At 39.8% G+C, this 23,037-nt stretch overlaps 1 protein-coding gene across 1 annotated transcript in view; it reads left to right on the plus strand.

Moving 5' to 3' along the window:
• Window positions 1-18,344, plus strand: part of LOC130162814 (IgGFc-binding protein) — a 31,498-nt gene extending 13,154 nt beyond the window's left edge. The window contains exons 26-48 of the mRNA XM_056366652.1: window positions 7,254-7,260; window positions 7,930-8,045; window positions 8,443-8,721; window positions 8,824-8,961; window positions 9,057-9,222; window positions 9,725-10,125; window positions 10,241-10,817; window positions 10,948-11,531; window positions 11,635-12,187; window positions 12,279-12,877; window positions 13,205-13,359; window positions 13,864-14,264; window positions 14,416-14,612; window positions 14,777-15,172; window positions 15,293-15,576; window positions 15,782-16,059; window positions 16,206-16,325; window positions 16,480-16,664; window positions 16,757-16,917; window positions 17,055-17,306; window positions 17,428-17,587; window positions 17,758-17,860; window positions 17,958-18,344. Of these exons, the coding sequence (XP_056222627.1) occupies window positions 7,254-7,260; window positions 7,930-8,045; window positions 8,443-8,721; window positions 8,824-8,961; window positions 9,057-9,222; window positions 9,725-10,125; window positions 10,241-10,817; window positions 10,948-11,531; window positions 11,635-12,187; window positions 12,279-12,877; window positions 13,205-13,359; window positions 13,864-14,264; window positions 14,416-14,612; window positions 14,777-15,172; window positions 15,293-15,576; window positions 15,782-16,059; window positions 16,206-16,325; window positions 16,480-16,664; window positions 16,757-16,917; window positions 17,055-17,306; window positions 17,428-17,587; window positions 17,758-17,860; window positions 17,958-18,061 (6,216 nt within the window). The 3' untranslated portion in view covers window positions 18,062-18,344. The remainder of the gene's footprint in view (window positions 1-7,253; window positions 7,261-7,929; window positions 8,046-8,442; window positions 8,722-8,823; window positions 8,962-9,056; window positions 9,223-9,724; window positions 10,126-10,240; window positions 10,818-10,947; window positions 11,532-11,634; window positions 12,188-12,278; window positions 12,878-13,204; window positions 13,360-13,863; window positions 14,265-14,415; window positions 14,613-14,776; window positions 15,173-15,292; window positions 15,577-15,781; window positions 16,060-16,205; window positions 16,326-16,479; window positions 16,665-16,756; window positions 16,918-17,054; window positions 17,307-17,427; window positions 17,588-17,757; window positions 17,861-17,957) is intronic.
• The last annotated feature ends 4,693 nt before the right edge of the window (window positions 18,345-23,037 follow it).

Consider the following 23,037-nt stretch of genomic DNA (forward strand, 5'->3'; position numbering starts at 1 on the left):
GTGGGTTACACCCATATTGGAGAGTACAGATAACAGAGTACGGTTGTTGACCCTGTCAAAGGCTGCTGATAGGTCCAGCAAGATAAGACCTAAGGGCTGATCTTCTATCAAGGACAACGGAGTCTAAGGGAGGAAATCAGAGACCTCCTTTAAAAATGCCCTTTCAATAGACTTAGATAATAATGTAAGTAACAAAATCTGTCAATATGAAGGTTTTCTGAGCAGAGGCGTTATCCAAGCCTGCTTGCATAGTTTTGATACAGGGGCTACCTTTTCTGATTATATAGTGATTAAATTACCTTAATTTATTTTGCAAATAAAGCACGATCCTGAAGTCTTATTTCATCCAGTTGGCGTGTTTCATGAAATATTGTAATATAGTAATCCTCTCTCAGTGTAGGGCCAGAATAAAGACTTCCCACCTTTGGCTTATGTGGCAGATATACATGTAATTAAAGAGGAGAAGCTTTTTGTGCCACACCACTGGCAGCCACTCAAACTTTGTCATGTTACATAACTGTTACTTAAACAAAAGGTAGGTGAGGTAAATCATAATACTCACACCCTTTTTATTTCATAGAAACCCCAGGAAGCCACACAAGAATTACAGCTCTTGATAAATCAAGAAAATAAACATGAGAATCATTTCTAGTGACTGAGGTATAAAAAAAATCCTTTGGTGCACTTTATCAGTCACATTAAAACATTATTTTGTGTTTGACTGAAGTTGAAGATAAAGATGAAACATGAATCCAGTAGAAGTGCTTTAATTCATTCATGTGCAGCGTTATTTTCGGGGTCCTACATTCTAGGATTAACGTGCACCTGGAAAATCCTCCCCCTGCCTAAGCTCTGATTTACAATAAAGATGATTAAAAGACAATTGGATGTTTCTCGCAATTCAGGACAAAGTTAGAGACCGATCTGTTGTCTCTTGGAGTGCCAATGGACATAAAGTTGTGCATCACTCAGCAACAAGCAAACATTTTGATTGACCTTCCTGATGGTTCCTGATAAAACTGACCCATTTTTACAATTTTAAAGTAAAAAATTAATTCTACATATTCTATGAACCAAAATCTGTATATTCACACAGTGGCTGATGGGAGATAGAAATGAACAGACCCCTCCCAGCATCTCCATCAAAGTCACAGTAACAGAAACAGAAAAGACTGCATGCCCAGCTGATGAGTATCCGGCTTCTAATTAACATTCCTCCGCATATGCTGAGGACACCAAGCACACCTATTAACCAACAACAATTATAAAGTGTGTGGCACACCTGTCACCTGTTCCGTGAGTTATGTAATACAATGGTTTCTGATAAAACGTAAAAGTCCCTTCCTATGAAATCATGTTTTCTATTTTCTGTGTATTTATTATGTTCATACAGTTATACGTCAAAGAACGCACCATAATTTAATTATACGTAACACAGAAATTACTTAAAGCTTAGTTACTAAGTGTGTAAGTGTAATGCAGTGTAGAGATGAAGTTTGAAGACCATATGCAGTCAGAATTTCCCACCCATTTGACACTACTTCTGTCACTATGGCATGGTGCTGATGCATAAACATGTTATTGTTGTAATGAAACTTGCCAATATCTGAAACATTCAGAAATACTCTGCTACTAAAACATAAGTTAGTTTCTGCTCAGATAAAACAAAAATGATCCAGCTAACACACAAAAACACAGTCTAATACAATAGCCCTGCAGTAACACCTCCCTTCATAAAGGTTATAATGTTCTGTTTTAATTGAAACTGTCTTAGGGAGGTGTTCATTCAACTGTATGATTAATACGAGGGTGTGGTTTTATGGTTCTATTAATGATCGTTTGGTTATTAATAGAGACACCTCTTTGTGGTATGTGTACATATCTTTGTATTTGTACATACCAGGATCAAAAATGAAGCCAAAGCACAAAGTAACACAACAACAGCTGGCTGAAAGTTGAAGAGGACAGGCAGCTCTCCAACACAGGCGCTGGAGATGCTAAAAAGATAGCAAGTAACCAAATACTGTTGGAAGGTGATATGTGCAGTTCTGTAATCAGCAGATAGGGAGCTGTCAGAGAGTCATACATTTTCATTGGTAACCAAAATGGTTAACAAGGGGCTCCTGAATTAGAGTCCAGACTTGTAATTTGCCTGAATAGACAAACCATCCCTTATTTGTTCTTGATAGCACCAGATGTATAGTTCACCTACAGAGCCCCTGAAGTCCAGAAAACTTGGAAATATTCTCTTTTTTTCTGTAGGATTAGTTTATATTTGTATATATACATTATCCATCATGCAGTGTTCATATCCAGATGTGTGTGCAATGTATGTGCTTATTTTACAGTATGCACAAGACTATGTAGGGTACAAACGTTAACTTGTATGTGTATTATTTCTTCTTTATTAAAAAATGTAGAAAAGAAAATTCAAACTTTTGATTTACCAGTGAGACAGTTTTCACACCCACACCATTAGGTTTAGAAATAAAACGAGACCAGCTCAAAAACATTACAAAAGTTTTACGCTCATAATAGAAAAATCACATCCCTCCATATTCTATAGAATGAATTCTTAGCATGGATAAAAAACGATGATAACTCATAATTAGATAGTGTTACATAGTACTAATATACTACTATCTCATATATCTCGTATATATGTGTCATCTGTACAGAACCATTATCTACAGATATTATATAAGATGTTATGTAAAGATGTTTATAGTCATGCAAAATAGTTTCATAATTGTTCAAGCTTTCAGTTTGAAAAGCTGATCAATTTGGGTACAGTGTATTATGCCAGGATTGAAGAAATAGTATGCCATTAATTATCATACATGCTGTACATGCTGTGTCATAGTAGGTAATACATCAGGGTATTCAACCAACATATTTTCATATGGGAAGAAAGCACGTGAAGAAAAAAATGTGCACTGCTGTGACAAATAAACTTGAGTTACCGCCTCATGGTTGTATGCTACTGCCAACCAGGTCAGATTACCTGGTTTCTTCCATTTTGCCCATTAATGGGAGTTGTTCCTTTTCCAAGTAGAGTCTGAGGATAAAGGATGCTGTTTGTGTCTACAACTTGTGAAGCCTCTTGAGGCAGATTTTTTATTTCTGATATAGGGATATATAAATAATTTGATTTGACTGGGCTTTGCTAAGCTTTGTTGTTCTTGTTCTGCTGTATGTCTACTGTATTAGTGTGTAAGTTCATTGAAAAAAACAAAAACAGAATACAATTCCTTGTATGTCTTTACATGCTTGGCCATGGCCATGGAGAAGGGCTTTTGGTTGGCCGCAAGGAGATTCTGGCAAACCATTCTGTTTCTCAGGATGGAGAAGCAGGGCTTAGCCCAGGCTGTTTTCAGCAGGGGAGGAGAACTTCTAACTCGGACTGGGGATAATGCCGGCCGGTGGAAGGAGCATTTTCAGGAACTCCTGAACCCAACCACCATGTCCTGTGAGGAGGAGGAGGCAGAGTCTGAAGATTAAGTGGAAGCCTTGTCCATATCCTTGGCAGACGTCTCTGTACCTCAGAAACACACTTGAAAATGTCTTTACCAACATTGCTGCAAATTAACCATTAATTAATACTATTCCAATTCATTGTGCAATATCTACATATTGAGACAACAAACAGCAGCGTACAGGAACATTAATTCTATCATTTGTTGCGGCAACATAAAGACAACTGGAAGTGCTGATGCACTCTCAATGCAAATAACAAGAACTCATAACTCATAACTCATAACATGATTCCCCCCGGTAATGCCGCTTTGAACTATACAAAATCAAAAAAATTATCTCTATCAACTACTGCAATGCCCTTCTGGCAGGCCTCCCTTTATTCACATTGAAAGCCTTGCAGATTGTCCAGAATGCAACAGCCCGTCTGGTCTTCAATCAGGCTAAAAGGACACATCTGACTCCGCAACTCATCAACCTACACTGGCTACCCATGGTCACCCAAATCAAATTCAAGTCACTAATGCTTCCCTTTAGAGTGACGTCTGGGTCTGCACCCATCTACTTGAACAAGATACTGAATGCTATCAGAACAGGGGCGTCCCTGACTATCTTAAAGAATCTCTTGAAAACTCATCTCTTCTAAGAGCACCTCATCTCCTAACACCTTTATCACCCTAACATGCCTTACTAGCATTTACTATGCACTTTCGGTGAACTTCTTTACTTGATCTCCTTCCACTTATTAAATAGATGTAGTATTTAGTACTTACGTCGAGGTCTCCTTCTACACTTAAGCCTTAGTGATGTCCCTCACTTGTAAGTTGCTTTGGATAAATGCCTAACTGTCCGTTTTGTTACAGAAACTCTGAGTTTGCTGTTGATCTGTGTTCATCAGAAGCTCAAGCTTCAATTGTTTTTATGTTTTATCTTTCAAGTACCTAAAAGTTTGTTGTAATTACATTTTTTTCCATTGATAAAGATTTTGACTGAGAAACCCTGGGCCAACTACCAATACTGGTTTTACTTGCCTCTACAGTACAATCAGGAAATGGAAAAACCAACACCCTGCCTTCAATCTGGATACATTCGAAGATGTGGACAGTAATTGTAAGATAAACAAACAAATTCTGTTTCCTATTTGCAAAATTAGGACATGAAAGGAGAAGTCTATCACTCTCAAATCTTTATTGGGATATGTGTTATCAAGATTTAACTAAGATTTTTTCTCTCGGGTTTATATGGAGTTGCCAATCGACTAACTTTTGGCATTGCAATAGGACAATTGCCAGTACATCCCATTCTAATTGTATCTGGCTGGTTGTCAATAAGCACCAACCAGTCTAGAATAGTCACATCATTGTCAGGCTGGTACACCACTCCTTCATCTGCCTCTCCTTCCCTGTCCCATGCCCCATTCCTCCACAAATCAGTTCAGTACTTTTGCATGATTCTGAAGAAGAGAGGAATCTTAGAGATAGATATGTCAAAACATGAGCAAATAAAACTGAAACTATCTAGATCCCACTAAACATAAGTGAGAGAATATGTTCTTTTGTAATCTAAGCAAATCAGCCCTTTATGAGATACCCTGAAAACAAACACGGGACTGAAAACAATAACTTAGAAGAGCAGGTGATATGTTCTCAGAAATTAAGACTGAAGTGTACAGTATTGCAAAAATAGAGTTCATATTTTGGTTTTGTTATCTTACTATATTTCATAGGAAAACACTAGATTTTTTTCAACAACTCAAGGCTTTGTTAGAAAATTACATCCCTCTTTTGTTTCAACTGAACACAGCGTGTTAGTCTTCATTATTCTCTATGAACAATGGAATGTTTGGTTCACATGTTAACTGGTCAAACCACACGTTTATGGGACTATGCCAGCTATCACCATATAAAGCCTTGTTGCAGATCGGCTGTCTCACTAAATGAACAGAACAAAAGCATCACATATGAGCAGGTAATTCATTCATTTATTATCAAGAGAGGCACTATTTCCAAATTGCTGTGTTTCATAATGATCTGTACTCTGCAATGACAATGAATTTAATCTAAAAAGGAATGTTTTGATTTAACAGATATCTTCATATTAGACATTATCGAAATTTTATTTTTATTACCATTATTACCTCAGAAACAGTTTGGCAGTTAGCAGGAATTGAGTTTAAAATATGACTTGAAAAATAACGTTATGAACCAAAGAACAAGTGATTTGTTTTTGGTGCAGATCTTGGTGGATCTAGCACTTTTTAAAAGGACTTTTTAATATTGCATGATATAGTTGCACTTCAATGTACTTGCATGAATAAAATGGTGCATGTGTACGCTAATATTCTGTACTATGGATATGTAATATATATCTTGATCGTCATGCATTTAAATCCTTTGCCATTAAAAACCTTATGACGCATTTACAGGGCTTCAAGTTTGAATTATGAAAATGGGATGTCCAATTGTCTTGTCTGTGCTACTTCTGGGGATGTTAAGTAAGTATTTAATTAAATCAAATCCAATTAAATTCACTTTTATTTCTGTGAGACAGCACACACAATATCAAGACCCTGGAACTAGCTTACCTACATTGAATTCAGCCATTTCTAATGTTTTCAATCATGTTTGTGCCTTTTATGCTATGACACTCCAAAATTTTAATCAAATCAAATCCAGTTGAATTCCCTTTTATTTCTGTTGATGTATTTACATAAATTCAGTAACTGACCTTTGTTTATTTATGTCAAAAGTCTATGATTTTTGTCCAATTATATTTATGAACTCTCTTACACAGGTACGGTGAATCCTCAGGCTACAAGTAAGTCAAAGCTTTGACAACCTCTTAGTTTTTGTTTGTTCATAATCCTCACAGGCCAGTCATACAATTATGTCAAAATCAGAAGCTTAAAGCAGTTATAACACCAGGATTTTGTAAGCTGTATATATTAGTGGATTTAAAATATGTATACAGTACACAGAATTTGACACGCAATACGCAGATGTGAAAAACCTAACAGAATATAGTTACTATGAAGTGACAGCACAATGTAAGGTGTTGTATATGAATTCTGTCATAATAGCTTGCAATTTATGTCCCCTGACAGTGTTAAATTCCACTTAACATTGATGTAACACAGTAAAAGCTAAGGGTGTGGAGTTTGTGGCGATACCACACTTTGACACTAGAGGTAGTAGTTTCCTTTGCTGTAAACCAAAGAATTGGCTTCTGATTCTACAGTGTTTTACTGCCCCCTCTGGTTGCACCTGGGATGTGGTCTCAAATGTGCTCTGCTGCACCCGTCCACACATCCAACCATGCTGTCATGGCATACCAACACACTGTACAGTACACTCAGCCAAAACTAGATCTTCAGGGTGTGTTAAATTGCTCTTTGACATGGGCCCTATTCGTGGCAGACATTTTGACCTGTGATAAAAGACAAACCAGAGATGAAACAAATTTTGTTAACAATGTCTCAGCTCCATGATGTGTCCCACTAAGACATTAAAGTGAGACGGGATGCACAATATCAAGACCCTGGAATTAGCTTACCTACATTGAATGCAGTCATTTCTAATCTTTTCAATCATATCTGTGCTTTTTTATGCTATGACACTCCAAAATGTTAATCAAATCAAATCCAGTTGAATTCCCTTTTATTTCTGATTACGTATTTACATAAATTCACTAACTGACCTTTGTTTATTTATGTCAAAAGTCTATGATTTTTGTCCAATTATATTTATGAACTCTCTTACACAGGTACGGTGACTCCTCAGACTCCACGTAAGTTGACGCTTGGATAACTTCTCAGTTTTTGTTTGTTTATAATCTTCACAGGCCAGTCATACAATCATGTCAAAGAAGCTCAAGGCAGTTATTACACTGGGATTTTGTTAGCTGCTGTTAGCTGCAGATTGTCTCAGGTCAAATTCAAATTAATTTGTCTTATTTTCAAGATTTGAAATATGCATACAGTACACAGTACTCATTAAGCACATGTGAAAAAAACATAACAGAGTATAGTTGCTATAAACTGACAGTACAACATAAAATGTTATAAATGAATTCTGTCATGATACTTTTCATCCCGTTAAATGCCACTCACTTAACTTTGTTGTAGCACATTAAAAGCGTGGGGGTGGGGGGGTGGGGGGGGGTGGGGGTGTTGTGGAGGTCCCACACTTTGACACCAGATGCAGTAGTTTCCTTTGCTTGAATGTCTGCTGTAAAAAAGATCTGCTGTGGTTGGCCAGTATGCTGGACTGAAAGAGTCAATAAAAACACAAAAAACATGTTTTTGTATATGGGATCAAACATGGAGTATACTTGTTAGGTGTGATGATCTAGGAATGTTATATAAGAATAAGTTCCAATATCGATGGTCACTTTATTTTTTCAATTGTATATTCTTTTTTTCTTTTTTTTTAATGCAACATCTTTTGTTCTTTCTAGGACCCCTTTACTCAATTTCTGGAACAACAAGCTCTCGATCAGACGATGGAAGTTCTCCACAGATTGTCCTGCAGAGACCTTTTGTTTACTTCGGACGCTCATATAATCACATTTATGTATGTAAAAATTGTTTTAGCAGACTGCAACATCCATATATTTTTATACTTTTCTCATATGTTTTGTGAAGGAATCACATCCACTGATTAGCAAATCACTTCCAACACAAGAACTCTGTTTTAAATATGCAAGAATAAATAAATGAAACAAATTAGAGATGCAAAGAATATTTTGTGAAACATTAAATTCTTTATATTACCGTATAATATAGCTTACCAAATATTAAAGGAGTACTGGAGTTAGTTGTTGTCAAAATATTGTTACATCCATAACAATGTTATTCTTTAAAATACTGTGGCAATAAATACGTTGATATTTGATTACATGCAATTGTCATAGACTGTCATTGTCATCTACTTATTCTTTTTAAGTAAGAACTGGTTTATGTGTTTCCAGGTGAACCACAATGGACACCTGACCTTTAATGCTTCATGGTCCAGATACATACCTCTGCAGTTTCCACTGCATGGATCCAGAGACATCATCGCCCCATTCTGGACAGATCTGGACAACAGAGGAAATGGTCAGGTCATCTACAACCAATACACCAACGGCAATGTCCTTCAACAAGCTACACAGGACATAAATGCCTACTTCCCAGGACTGCACTTTAATGCCAACTGGGTCTTTGTTGCAACATGGTATCAGGTGGCGTACTATCCAGTCACTAACACAGTAAGTCAGCTTGTTCTAAATGGGGAAATACATATTTCTGTATGTGTGAGATTGCTTATTTGCTATCTTTACTATAAAAAATCATAAGTCAATTTTTTTCAGCAAACAACCATCCAAGCAGTCTTGATTTCTGGTGGCCGCTACTCATTTGTGCTGATGAACTATGGGATACTAGCTGCAACAACTCGCAATATACAGGTGAGAACCTACAAAGAACCAAATTGTAAAAGGTGTTTTAAAGTGTCCAAGCTGTATTCAAAACGGAATGCTGTAATGCCAATGTTCAAAGACAAAAAACATATATTATAATATTTCTATGTGACATGTATTTCCAGGCTGGATATGACACAGTCGGTTCTGCTCACCATTTCACCATCCCGGGATCATTCTCTAGTAATGCAACAGGCATTAACTCAGTTTTCCGCCTGAGCAGTAATGTCAATGTACCCGGTCGCTGGGCGTTCCGCACCGACACTGGATCAAGAGGCTGCACTTACAATGGTAAGAGCAGAACCAAGGTTGATCACTATAGATGCTTTTTTTCTTACAATAATGTGGATATGTGATCAGTGAAAAAGATACGTCTGTCCTTATTGTTGAGCTATTGATTAATGTTTTATATGTTGCACATAGCCGACCATACTGTGCACTGAAAAGCTATTACATAGAAATATCCTGATATAAAGATAATCTAAGTAGAAAGTACAATTAAAAAAATGTAGAAATTTATTGTTATTTGTTTTGGTATGTCAAAGCAGTAATCAAAAGTCAAAGGATGAGGGCATCTGTCCTACAAGATCAAGACCCTGATCATGAGCATGCACAGCCTTGGTACAAGAAAGCTGGGGATTTTTCTTCAACTCGTTTTTTGTCAACACTCTGTTGTTTGCTCTAAAAATAAAGGCAAAACTGTGCCAAAGAGTAAAATGGTTAAAATACTAATAGTATTTATGTTTTGAAGTCAAGGCCTTTCAAACAACCTTTCTATTTATTTTCTTCAAAGGTAAACCCGTGCAGCTCGGTGACTCATTCTGGAGGGACAGTGCATGTACAGAGAAGTGCACCTGCACCTCAGCAGGTCTGCAGTGTGTCAGTCAACGCTGCTCCTTTTCCCAAATCTGCGGACCAAGTACCTTTCAGTTCACCTGCCAGACGGTGCAGAGACGCACCTGCACCATAAGTGGTGATCCACATTACTATACCTTTGATGGCACAGTGTTTCACTTTCAGGGCACCTGCACCTACGTTCTCTCAGAACAGTGTGGTCATGGGCTGCCCTACTATCGTGTAGAGGGTAAGAACGAGCACCGGGGCAGCACTCGTTTATCCTGGACAAGACTGGTCAAAGTGTATGTCTATAATGAAACTATCGAGCTTGTCAAAGGACGACGCAGTGAGGCTAAGGTTAGCAACGAGAACTTCACTTATTCACAATAAGTTATATACAGTATATACCTGTTATATTTTTATGTAGTTAATACTTTTACAACAATGTCTTTGCCTGTTTATGTTCTTATAGGTTAATGGAAACTTTGCAACCACTCCGTTCTCCCTTCACAATGGCACCATCCAAGTTTATGAGTCAGGTTTTTCTGTGATCATCAGTACTGACTTTGGCTTGGTAGTTTCTTACGACACAAATTATTATGCCTTGATCAGTTTGCCATACACTTACCAGAATGCAACATGTGGCCTGTGTGGAAACTTCAACCACGACCCTGGGGACGACTTTCAAACGCCCCAAGGCGAGGTTGTGAGCTCTGATGTAGTTTTTGCCAACAGTTGGAAAGTATCAGGGGACGATGAGCCTGGATGTGACGAGCAGTGTGGAGGTCTGGACTGTGTTAACTGCACTGCAGATCAGACAGCTTTATACAGCAATGCAGACCATTGTGGTATCCTCCAGAGCAGTTCTGGACCCTTTGCTGCTTGCCATCCACGAATTCTCCCACTAAACTTTCTGCAGAGTTGTGTGTATGATCTGTGCGCAGGAGGAGGCTATCAGCCCATTCTGTGCCAAGCCCTAAATGTTTATGCAAGTCAGTGTGAACAGACTGGTCTCCAGCTGCCAAGCTGGAGGAGACGTGACTTCTGTGGTATGTCTGTCAGTCATTCAACTCTATTTCAATATAAATATATAATTATTAATTATTAATTATTATTGATAATTAATATAATTTTAAACTGTCCTTTATGTCAGTATCAATGTTGTTTGCTTGCACCTAGAAATCCCCTGTCCAGCCAACAGCCACTTTGAGTCCCAAGGCACAGGATGTCCAGCTACCTGTGTCAATCCCAATTCCACCCAAAACTGCCCTCTCCCTGCCCAGGAGAGCTGCATCTGCAATTCAGGCCACATCCTCAGTGCTGGGGTCTGTGTCCCTCATGCTGAGTGTGGCTGCAGCTTTGAAGGTCGTTACTACCGCTCTGGACAAACTGTAATACTAGACGAGAACTGTGGGAGACGTTGTAGCTGCAGTTATGGCTCCATGACCTGTCACTCACATGGTTGTGGTCCACTGGAATCATGCAGGGTGGAGGAGGGAGAAAGAGGATGCAGACCTAACAGCTATGAAACATGCTGGATAAAGGGCCAGGGGTCATATCATACATTTGATGGACTGACATACCAGTATCCTGGGGCATGTCGATTGACTCTTGCCAAAGTGATGGGATTGTCTCATCACCCCCACTTTGCAGTGACAGCAGAGAAAGTGCCTAGAGGCCAAAATGGTTTTGCCAGGTTGCTAAAGTTTGAGGCAGAGGGAACACAAGTCTCCATTGAGATGGCAGAAAACAGCACAGTTCAGGTAAGCGACTTTGATTTTGATGATGATTTAGACATTTTGTATATGAATATTGAAAATCTTGTCACCCTGAAAATCTGACACTAGCTGTTGAAATGGTCTTTAGGTTGACGGTCAGCGGATCAGACTACCATTCAGCTCAGCATCCAACCGAATCCAAGTCTACCACAGCAGCATTCACAGTATCATCCTTCACACCGCCTTTGGTGTGACTGTGCAGACAGTTTGGCCTCACTTTGTACGTATCACTGCACCCGGTATCTACAATGGTTCACTGGGTGGACTCTGTGGAAACTACAATGGTAACTCACATGACGACTTCCGTACACCCAATGGCCTCCTGGTCAACAGCTCTCAGGTCTTTGGAGACAGCTGGCGAGATGGCTCCCTCGCTGCACACTGTGTGGAAAGTGTAAATGAAAATTCTAGGACAAATTCCAATTCTAGTGAGGGCTGTGGCATTATTGCCTCACCGAATGGGCCGTTTACCCAGTGTTGGGCCATGGTGGACCCACAGCAGCATGTGAGTGCATGCATGGAGACCATTAGAGTCTCTAGAGATCCAGCATCAGCACTATGTGAGGTCCTACGTGATTATGCTCTAATGTGTCAACAGAAGGGCGTAGCCCTGGGACACTGGAGGAATATAACTGGCTGTGGTAAGAACTTTCCCTTCTTTTAGATGAAGTTTGGATATGGTATAAAGCTATGTAATGACCTTACTTTATCAACCTGTATGTTCTTCTTTAGAGCACACCTGCCCAGCAAACAGCCATTATGAACTCTGTGGAAACACTTGTCCCTCCACCTGCCCCAGCCTTTCCTTTCCCTTCTCCTGTAACACTCTGTGCCAGGATGGGTGCCAGTGTGATGATGGTTTTGTCCTCAATGGCAACCAGTGCGTACCACCAACATCTTGTGGATGCCATCATGAAGGACGCTATCGGCAAAGTGGCGAACAGTTCTGGGATGGTGAGGTATGCCAGAGTTTCTGTACCTGCAACGGCACAACAGGGACAGTCCACTGTAATCCCAGCTCCTGTGGTCCCCAGGAGTCGTGCCGTGTGGTAGGGGGTGAATTTGGATGTCATCCAAACCCTCATGGCACCTGCTCTGCCTCTGGAGACCCCCACTACCTCACATTTGATCAAAAGGCTTATGACTTCCAGGGAACCTGCCGCTATGTTCTGGCGACCCTTTGTAATCACACTAATGGACTCCCCCACTTTTCAGTGGAAGCTAAGAATGAGCCGTGGTTTGGGTTGACAGTCTCAATCACGGCTGAAGTTTTTGTGAATGTGTTGGGATACCGAGTGCGTGTGTCAAGGGACAACAGAGGTATGGTAGAGGTGAGCTGAACCATTTCTAAACCATTACTGATATTTTTCATTTTTTCAGTAGACTAATGCTTAACACATGTCTGTAGTAGTTAAGAAACAGTGATGCCATTATTAGCTTGATTACTAGACAGCACTGGTAAGTAAAGTCCCGCTAAGGGAAATTGAGCGACTTAAGCGATCCTTATTAAAAATGTGTCTATATTATGAGCCAATGTATTGCAATTAGAAGCCTTAAACTCTGACATATCAATGTTGGTATCGGACACAAAAATACAGAATCGATCAATATGAATAAAATTAAATTGTTCTTTCAATTTTGTTTTTCCAATTGTGTAGGTAAATGGAATAACCGCAAATTTACCAGTTGTCTTGAGTGGAAATGTGTCTATCTTTGCAAGTGGACCTCAAACATTTATCACTACTGATTTTGGCCTCAGAGTCACCTATGATGGACGGAGTACAGTGTCCATCTCTGTGCCATCAAATTACAGGTATCTGCCATTCACCACAGCTGAAATTTAACTACTTTGATGTTCTAATTGCTCACATATTTTATACAGTAACAAACAAACATAGAATTCACAATTCTGCTTCCCATGTTCTGACAGACCAGAAGGAGAAAACCAATTACACTAATTTCAGCGTCCTAATGCTAGTTGCCTACCAATTTTAGTTTTGATTTTAAAATGAATTTATGTAAACCACAGTAGTCTTCTTGTCTGACAGAAAACTTTTGCTGAGGCTGTTTTGAGGTTTTATGCTCCAAGCTGTTGGACTAGTGCGTAAGAATCTGATATATTATATATATATTAAGATCAAAATATATTTTGACCTTCTTTCACATCTGCATTAGTCTAAAATATTTTTACTGGTACTTACATTCATACTGTGTCATTACTCGTTTTTTATTCATCACCACTCACCTGCAAAACAGTTTTTATTGATTCTACCCAATTAATGGCATTGAAGTTCTCTAATCATTATCTACATGACAGAGGACAGACATGTGGACTTTGTGGAAACTTCAATGGGAATCAAAATGATGACTTCCGCACCCCATCTGGAACAATAGTCGCCACTCCAGATGTGTTTGGGACAGCTTGGAAGGTTGCAGGCAACTACACCTGCAGTGATGGGTGTGGTTCCTCCTGCCCGCGGTGTACCAACGAACAACCTGCTAGAGCTCAGTGTGAGGTGATCAAAGCAGCCAGCGGCCCCTTCAGCTTCTGCCATGAGCAGGTGGACCCAGCTCCATATTTCAATGACTGTGTGTTTGATGTTTGTGTGTCTGGAAATGGGGGCCAAGATCTTCTGTGCAGGGCCATTCAAGCGTATGTCAGTGCCTGTCAGTCTGCTAATGTTCGAATCTACCCTTGGAGACAGAACACCACCTGCAGTAAGTCAACTGGTCAATTTGGTGTTGATCAATTATACAAACACACTAAGAGACAATCAAAGAGGTGTCTTAACCTTCTGCATCTACATACAAGCTTGGTTAACTGTATGAAGTCATTTAGCTTTAACAATTTCTTTCCTCACTTATTAAGGACTGGACTGTCCAGCCAACAGCCATTATGAGCTGTGTGGTACTGACTGTGGCCACACCTGTGCCAGCAGCATTGATGCCACCTGCGAACAGGTTTGCTCTGAGGGATGTTTTTGTGATGAGGGGTTCCTCAGGAGTGGGTCAACATGTGTCCCCGTGGAAAGCTGTGGCTGCCAGTATGATGGCTTCTACTATAATGTAAGTCATTTAACTGGAAATTAATAAAACACCAGATTTGTATAAATATGCTTGTCATTCATCTGATTGTGCCTATCATATAAATTATACAAAGATTTCAGTCTTTGCACATATTTACCTTTGGTCAAGATCCATTAAGCAGCTCTCTTTCTCACATGCTCCAGGCTGGTGAGTCCTTCTGGACGGATGGTTGCTCCCAGCGATGCGAATGTTATGCTCCCAATGACCTGCGCTGCACCGCTGCATCTTGCACTTCTACACAAGAGTGCACCATCAGAAATGGCCGGCTGGGCTGTTTTGCTACTATGTCCACTTGCACTGTGTGGGGGGACCCACACTACATCACCTTTGATGGGGCACTAGCTCATTTCCAGGGCACGTGCTCTTACATCATCACTGAGAGCGTGAGCCACAGCACCAATGAAACCCAGTTTCAAGTAGTAGCCACCAATAATCACCGTGGTAACAACCGCGTGTCGTTTGTATCAGCAGTGGATGTATACCTTTCGAATCGAACAGAGAATGTGCACATAAGGATCGGACCAAACAAAAGAGTAACGGTAAATGCCTAATTATTTTCAAGATGAACTAGTCTCTATATCTGCCTGGTGTAAACCAAGGTAATAACAAGTGCCTCCTCAATATTTGTGCATCTAATCTCTAATCTCTCATCCCACCAGGTAAATGGGAGTGAGGTGTCTCTTCCCACCACCACAGGAACCTTAGCTCGGGTGGAGAGGCAGGGAAGCTACATGGTGGTTGATGCCGTTAACCTGATCGTCCAGTTTGATGGCCGCAGTACCTTACTGGTCAGAATCGACCAACACTGTCAAAACAGAGTCGCTGGGATGTGTGGGAACTTCAACAATGATCCTGCAGATGACAAAGTCTTGCCCAATGGGACACAGGCACAAAATGACAATGAGTTTGGACACAGCTGGAAGGCACCCACAAGCCGACCAGGGTGAGCTGTTATGAAAAATACTTTCTCTACATACAGTAAATATAGTCTTCTTCAGCTTCACCACCTTGTATTTCTTCAAAATGTTAAGCAACAGTGCGATGCATTTTCAATTATCCACACCCAAAGGCCGCCATGACAACAATACTCATATTACAGAAAGTCAGACAAAGTTGCCCCAATGTTAAACCTATAATGTCTTTTCCAGATGTGGATCCACAGATGAAGACAATGGTGGTGGATTGACCGACTGTACCTACAGGGAAGAATACTCTGCGCTCTGCAGTGTTATCACCAACACCAGTGGCCCATTCAGTGCCTGTCACCTGCACTCTGACCCACAGCCATTTTTCAGTTCCTGTGTCTATGATCTCTGCCTCTACACTCCAGCCAATGGCATGCTCTGTTCTGCAATCTCAGCCTATGAGAGAACCTGCTCAGTTTTGGGGTTAAACATCTCTGAGTGGCGCTCTGCTTTACATTGTGGTATGTGTGCAAGGTGCTAAAATAATGAATGAGAAAATAAACCAATAGCTTAACAGAGCTAGCCACTTTTGGAAAAAAGATATTTCCTGTTTCTTGTTTCATCGCAAGTCACTTCTCTTCTCAACCTTTCCCCACTATGTCTATAGCTGAGTCTGACCCCTGTGAAGAGTTGAACTGCACAGAGAGTGAGTGGTGTGGTGAGAAGGACGGTGTGTATGGCTGCTTCTGTGATGAACACCACCATCGGCCCCACAATGAGAGCTACGGTCAGGGCAGCTCCTCTTAAAACAATGATTTGTTATTTAGATCATTGAAGTGATGATGCTTATAAAGAAATATTGATTAGTGCATCTTTAAATTACGAGATTAACTATACAAAAACTGCAGAAACAAATTTGAATTTCTATCACTCTTCCATAGACTCGTCCATCACTTGTGTCAGTAGTTCAGGCACCATGTCTCTGTCACGCTGCCAGCTGTTTGAAGCTGGCTTCCACTCTAGCGCCCTCCATCTCAAAGACGACTCCTGTAAAAGTACTCTCCAGGACGGACGACTGTTGTTCCACTTTAACAATGACGAGCAGCTGTGTGGGACAGTTCTCAGGGTACAGTCCATTACACTATAATGTTATCAGTTCAGATGGAGCAAGATTTTGTATCATGCAAAGATAATCAAGCTTGTCTTTTCAATTTTAAGAGCAATGGAACCCATTTCATCTATGAGAACATGATCCAGGGCGATGTGGACCCTCATGACGGTCTAATCAGCCGCCAAAGGAACATCCATCTGCGTTTCTGCTGTGAATACCCTCTGTCTCAGGCCCTGTCTATGTCTGTGGGCATCAATCCTTTAGAGAGGTGACAAAACCATCTCCTCTACATGTTTTATTTGACCAAATACATCACTTAGGTGTTGTTAACTAAATCTAAATTCCCACATTCCTTTTTACATTGAACTGTAAGTCATGAAGTCATATTATCTGTTTTTTTCACAGCATTGTGAGGAAGAAGCTTCCAAATGGCCGTGGACAGTATCACATGAGAATGATCCCCTACCAGGACGCTGGCTTCAGCTCTCCCCTGACCGGTGACAGCAACATAGAAATGGAAATAGACCAGAGGTTGTATGTGGAGGTGCGGACAGAGGGAATTGATGAACGGCAGATCTCCACCATTCTTGACTCTTGTTGGGCCACGCCAATCAACAATGCGAACTACCCTGTCCGCTGGGATCTCATCAGTGCAGAGTAAAGGAGCTACTGCAACTTCACTTTATCTTCACATTGATTTCTTTCTCTTTATTGCCAAAGTATGAAACAATTTAAAGTGCATAAGACTCTAACTTCTACCACCCTCCTTTCCTTCCAGGTGTCCTAATCCAGCAGATGAAACAGTAGAGGTGGTTCAGAATGGCATCTCCGCTGCGGCCAGATTCTCCTTCAGGATGTTCACCTTTACCAACTTTTCATCCATCTACCTGCACTGCCAGGTCCACCTGTGTCTTCTGTCAAACAACAACTGCACAGCTGTACGTACCACTGTGTGTGTGTGCCTGTGTGTGTGCCTGTGTGTGTGTGTGTGTGTGTGTGTGTGTGTGTGTGTGTGCGTGTGTGTGTGTGTCCTTCTAAGTTTGTAGATACATTATATAGATTATCAACAGATGCATCAGCAGAAGCCTCTAATGTTGTTTTCCTGCAGCATTGCCACCCGGGTTACCACAGGCGAGTTGGGAGGGCTGTATCCTACCATGACACTGCCTCCATCTCACTAGGACCACTACACCTGATACCAGTGAGTGGTGGTAAGCTCTTCTTATTATTTTATAACTTTTGTCTCCTTGTATTTGATATACAGCTTAATCAGTGCATGTGTTTTAAACTTTGGTTCTTCTCTTGCAGGCAAAATGATGGAACGAAGCAGTGCTCCAGGCCAGATGACCTCACTGGTGACCCTGCTGGTCAGTCTGCTATTCAGTTTGCTGACTGCCAAAACTCTGGTCTAAGGAGAACAGAGATGATCCATATTTTGAAATGACTCAACATATTACGTATGCTTTTAGATTGTATTTCTGTGTCCGAGGCCTTGTCCCTGTGATTTTGTATGTGTAGTATTTAATTTTGCTTTGCAACAGTAGGGGGCACCAGTGTCCTCCATGCTAAAGTTCAAACCTCTTTTCCTTTACCATATTCACTGTGTCTGATATTTATAGATTGAATGTTTAGTTTCTTTGTGGTGATTCTTATTAAATCTCAGCCATATGATAAGTAATCATGTATAATGAACTATTATAATTATAAATAAAGTATTTTCACATTAAGGATTATGCATTTAATTTGTTGCCATGGGAAGTTTTGTGTTAAACCCGAGTCCAGCCAACTGCACAGTTGTAGTGTGTATTCGCAGTAAGATTGGAAGAATCAAGTTGTTTACTGCAGCTGCTGTAATTTACACTTCTTACACAGCTGAAATCTTGTAGTTTGTTTCCCTGCAGCATTGCTGCCCCGGTTATCACATAAGAGCAGTGAGAGATATTTCTCACCATGACACTGCAGCCATCTCACTAAGAACACTAGTCCTGAAACCAGGTAACTCTTATTAACCTCTGTATTCTTGTTATTGTTTTACTCTACATTTTAATTAATTATAAAGTTATTAACTTTACCTAACACACGATTTAAATACATTCAGGAATAGTAATGGTTCCTGAAAAAGTTGTAATATTTTGAAATGTATCCCATACATTTCTCCTGATTCGTGCTCCTCTCTAAGAGGTTTTTTTTAAGTTATGGTATTTTTTCCTTCGAACACTGGAGGGCAGCATAAGATCAAACACACATTACACACATTAAGCACACAGCTCACCTTTTTCTATTCAGTATGATATTTATTAGTTGTATCATCAGTGCTTTTACAATCATTAAAGCAATATTTCATTAATGAAAATCATTAGTAATAAACATGTGCAATGTTGATTACCTGAGGACTCCAAAGCTGATTTACATTATTGTCTTTTTGCCGCTTTTTTTTTGTTGCTTTTTTTTGTTTTTTATAGAAATACTTAAATTTTGATCTTCTATCTTGAAATTGCATAGAAGCATTTAAAAAAACTAAATACAAACTCTATTATGCTAACACAACATGTTCTTGTACAGGGCACATAAATGTAACAATAACCACAATCCAAACCATTAATACAAGATGGTTCTCATTTGACATGAAAGAAGCTGTCAGTGATACAAGAGGTCAGGTTTCTCTCTTTTGTCTGACAGAGGCGATGTCTCCCTAGTCTTCTCTTTGGTGGTGAAATTCATCATTGTCATTCAGTATGTCCTCAACAGTATGGGATAAGACCAACAGTAGACATAACAACACTTACCACACACCCACAACATGTAATTTGTCATTGGTGTAATGGTACAGTACAAAGACTTCAAAGAAGTGCAGTAAGTCCAATACCACATGGGCCAGTACAAAAACTCTCCACTCCACTACTGATGTATTCAGGTAAATTAAGTGGAGATTACATTACAGATCATATTTCGCATCTTTTGGCTTAATATGAAAAAAATAAGGAGCATTATCTTGTTAACAACTGTTCATGGTGTTATGTACTACACCTATACCCAGGATGGGTTCATGATAGGCACTAAAGGACCAACACCCTCTTTATCTCGGAGACGGCGTCTGATTGATCGCTCTTTGTTTCTAAAGTAATAGCTTACCTCCTCTGATAATATACCACTGGGAGGTTAATCCTGTGGCTAAATGCAGGCTTCAGAGCGAGGACAAGGTGTGAACATGAATGAGAGAGAAACAGACTCACTCACAAGAAATAACAAAATAACATAACTTGATATCTACAAGTCACTAATTAGCAGACATCCTTTGTTGAGAGAAAACCTCACTACAAATCTAATGTAATGCCCTGGATGTGCCTCAGCTCCACACAGGATGACAAGGCAGTTTTAGTATGAAGTTTAAAAACTTTAAAAAAAGAAAGAATAAAATTTGCTTTAAAGGAAAAGGGGATCAGTTTAACGTAGTAACCCTTCATAAAATTTTTTTTAAAAAGTGTACATACAGTTTGGAAAATAACTTGAGAAGATATTAATGATGGCATCAAACCAAAATCAGGTGTTCAAGTGAGACGGTCACTAAAGTCAAGATGTGCAATTGCTGTGATCTATCAATTATCTTCTAATCTTCTTCTATATTCTAACAATTAGAGAGGCATTTCACTCAAAACCGAAAATGTGAACCTCATGGCGGTGCTACAGGAAACATTAGGGCATCACCAAAGTCTCTAGAAAATTTAGTGCCAATCCACCAAATAAATGCTGAGATATATTTCACTGGATAAATTTAACCTGAAGGTGGTGCTAGATGAAAAGTCAAGAGAAAGCCACCAAAGTCATTAGGCTTCATCCTCTGGGAACCATAAATGTCTGCACAATGTTTCATCTATCCAATAGTTGTTGAGATATTTCAGTTTACACCTACGTGGTGGCCCGACCGATCGACCGTCAGACTGACATTAGTGTCATTTCCATTGCAGTTTAGAACAAAATAGAAGCGATTTTTAAGAAAAGTCAATAAAACATAAAAGCAAATTGTATGTGTTTCCATTGAGTTAAGCTGTGTTTTTCTCCTCCCACTATATCATTCCAACTAAACATGGCGACAGATTTCAAACATTGGGGGCGATGATTTTGCTTAGATTTAGCACAATAGCTGTTGTAGTATTTAATCGAAGGCGACGAGGGCCTTGTCGGATAGTCTGAAAAATCACCTCCTGTGACCATTTTGGTTTTTTTTGTTTTTTTTGCAACATTTGAGAGTTTCTTTTTCTAAATTCACGTTTCAATTACTTGTTTTTTAGTTTGCTATTTCAAATTGCTCATTTAGCTGGTTAATGGAAGTGCAGCTATTGTCATATAGCTACACGCCAAGCATGGACAAAAATGCTAAAGAGACGGGCTAACAGTGGCTAACCCTGATTAGTATTTGGGAAATCTTTACCCTCAAGTTCAAAAGTATAACGTATCCTGCTGAAATGGATGTGGCTTTTGAATCCATCCCTAATCTCTCTCTTTTTACTCAGTTCTTTTCTTCCACTCATCTGCTCTGTATCTAATCGAATTAAGTAAATGCAGTTCCCGAAGCTTCACAGATTTTGTCTCACCTTTCTGAACCCACCCACATATGTCAGATCTAACAACATCCATATGTGGCGAGTCATACCTTATCTTTCATTCATAAACTGCTGCCATACAATCAATTTATCCCTCTCAACTTGATGTAGCGAGCTGCTGAGTGAACTGCCTTAAACGATGGCTTAAAGAAACGAACAAAGTGGCACATGTATTTAAGTAAAGGCTCCTCTCAGAGTTTTCTTTTGTTTTGCTTTAAATCTCTTTATCTGCATCATCCTTGCCAGGATCCGATTTCCTGGCAAGGATTCTCTACCAAGCAGTTTCTAAGTTTGAGCTATCAAACCATCTTGAATACTCATCGCAGTGCCACAACAGGGGAGTTTGTAGCCTCAGGAAGGAAGTAAGGAAGGGGGACAGAATGAAGGGAGAGAAGGCGAAGGTGGTGGATGGGGAAAAGAGGGAAATATGAGTGACAGCTTGTTGACTTTTACAAGATGTTGAGGGCTTAGTTGGCTAAATTGGATTCTCTCATAAAGTCCCCAGTGTGGTGTGCTGGAGGGGTCAGGAATGGTCCTGTCTGACGTTTGACCTCTCCGCATGCTGCCCCTCATGTCAGCAGCACTGACCACTACACACTGCAGCTCACAGCATAATTACATCTGAATCGTTACATCTTAGTCCATTTGCGCAAGACTCCAGCCTCTGGGATTCTTCATGAAGAGAATATTGATATAAAACAAGTTTTAATGAATAGAAGTTTCACTTTGTGGTTAGGAAAACGGCCATATTATCCACAGATATTCAACAAATCCTATTTCCCACTAAGAATTCCCCCAACATCCCGACTATACATTTGAGTGTATTTGCTGCAAAGACATGATGACGTTATGAGGATGATGGATTATTTTGTTTCATTTCAGGAAAATTCCCTCGTTGTTGTTTGACTTTCCCTGTGTGTTCCTCTGCCACTTTAAGAGAGCAGGAGACAGGTACACATACACTAATAATGTGAATGTGAATTCCTGTGGGCACACCTGTTGTTTCTAGCCTTTGTGAACAGACATTCATGGGAAAATATTTTGTAGTAGCTTTTTCTTGTTGTTCACAAGGCCTTTTGTTTTGATAGGACCGTTCTTGATAAAGACAAATCGGGCCATCTACAGTTTCTGTCAAGAGTAATTAGATTTCCCTGGTGAATTCTATACTCCTGAGAAGGCCGGACAGTCAGGGGACTGTAGCTGCAACCCTAGAAGTCATGAAATTGACTCAGCAAACCATGTGTGAACAATCAGCACTTCGTAAAGTCAAATATATATTATGTACCATGACTTGAGCCATGCTGGGTTCTTCTCTTAGATTTTCTGTGACACCTTTACTGTCCTGAAAATTACGTCTCACAAGGATGAAATTCATGTTTTTTAAACACTATGTTGTGTGTTTCTGCATCGTTACACTAATGTCTTCCATTCAAAGTGAAATACAGTAAAAAACAAAATGTAACCATTGTGTGTGAGCCCCTCATAGTTAGATATAATAACTATTACGTTATATGTGGTCATTCTTATACTGTACATTAATTAATTCCATAAAAAAATCCATTACAATAAAACTGTGATGATTATGAATTATGTGGTCTGTGACATGCTGTTTCCATCAGCCATCCATTTGAAATATTAGATAAGAGGTTTACCAGAGGGCTTCCTCTCGCCATCTGGTTCTGCTGTCAACCCATGACTGCTTCCTTTAGCCCTCAGATCTACAGTACATCTTTTTGACTCGCCAAAGATTTGTAACATCCTAAAAAAGCATCTGGGCATTTTGCTTT

Source organism: Seriola aureovittata, chromosome 21 (assembly GCF_021018895.1).
Source record: "Seriola aureovittata isolate HTS-2021-v1 ecotype China chromosome 21, ASM2101889v1, whole genome shotgun sequence".
In the NCBI taxonomy this organism is placed as follows: domain Eukaryota; kingdom Metazoa; phylum Chordata; class Actinopteri; order Carangiformes; family Carangidae; genus Seriola; species Seriola aureovittata.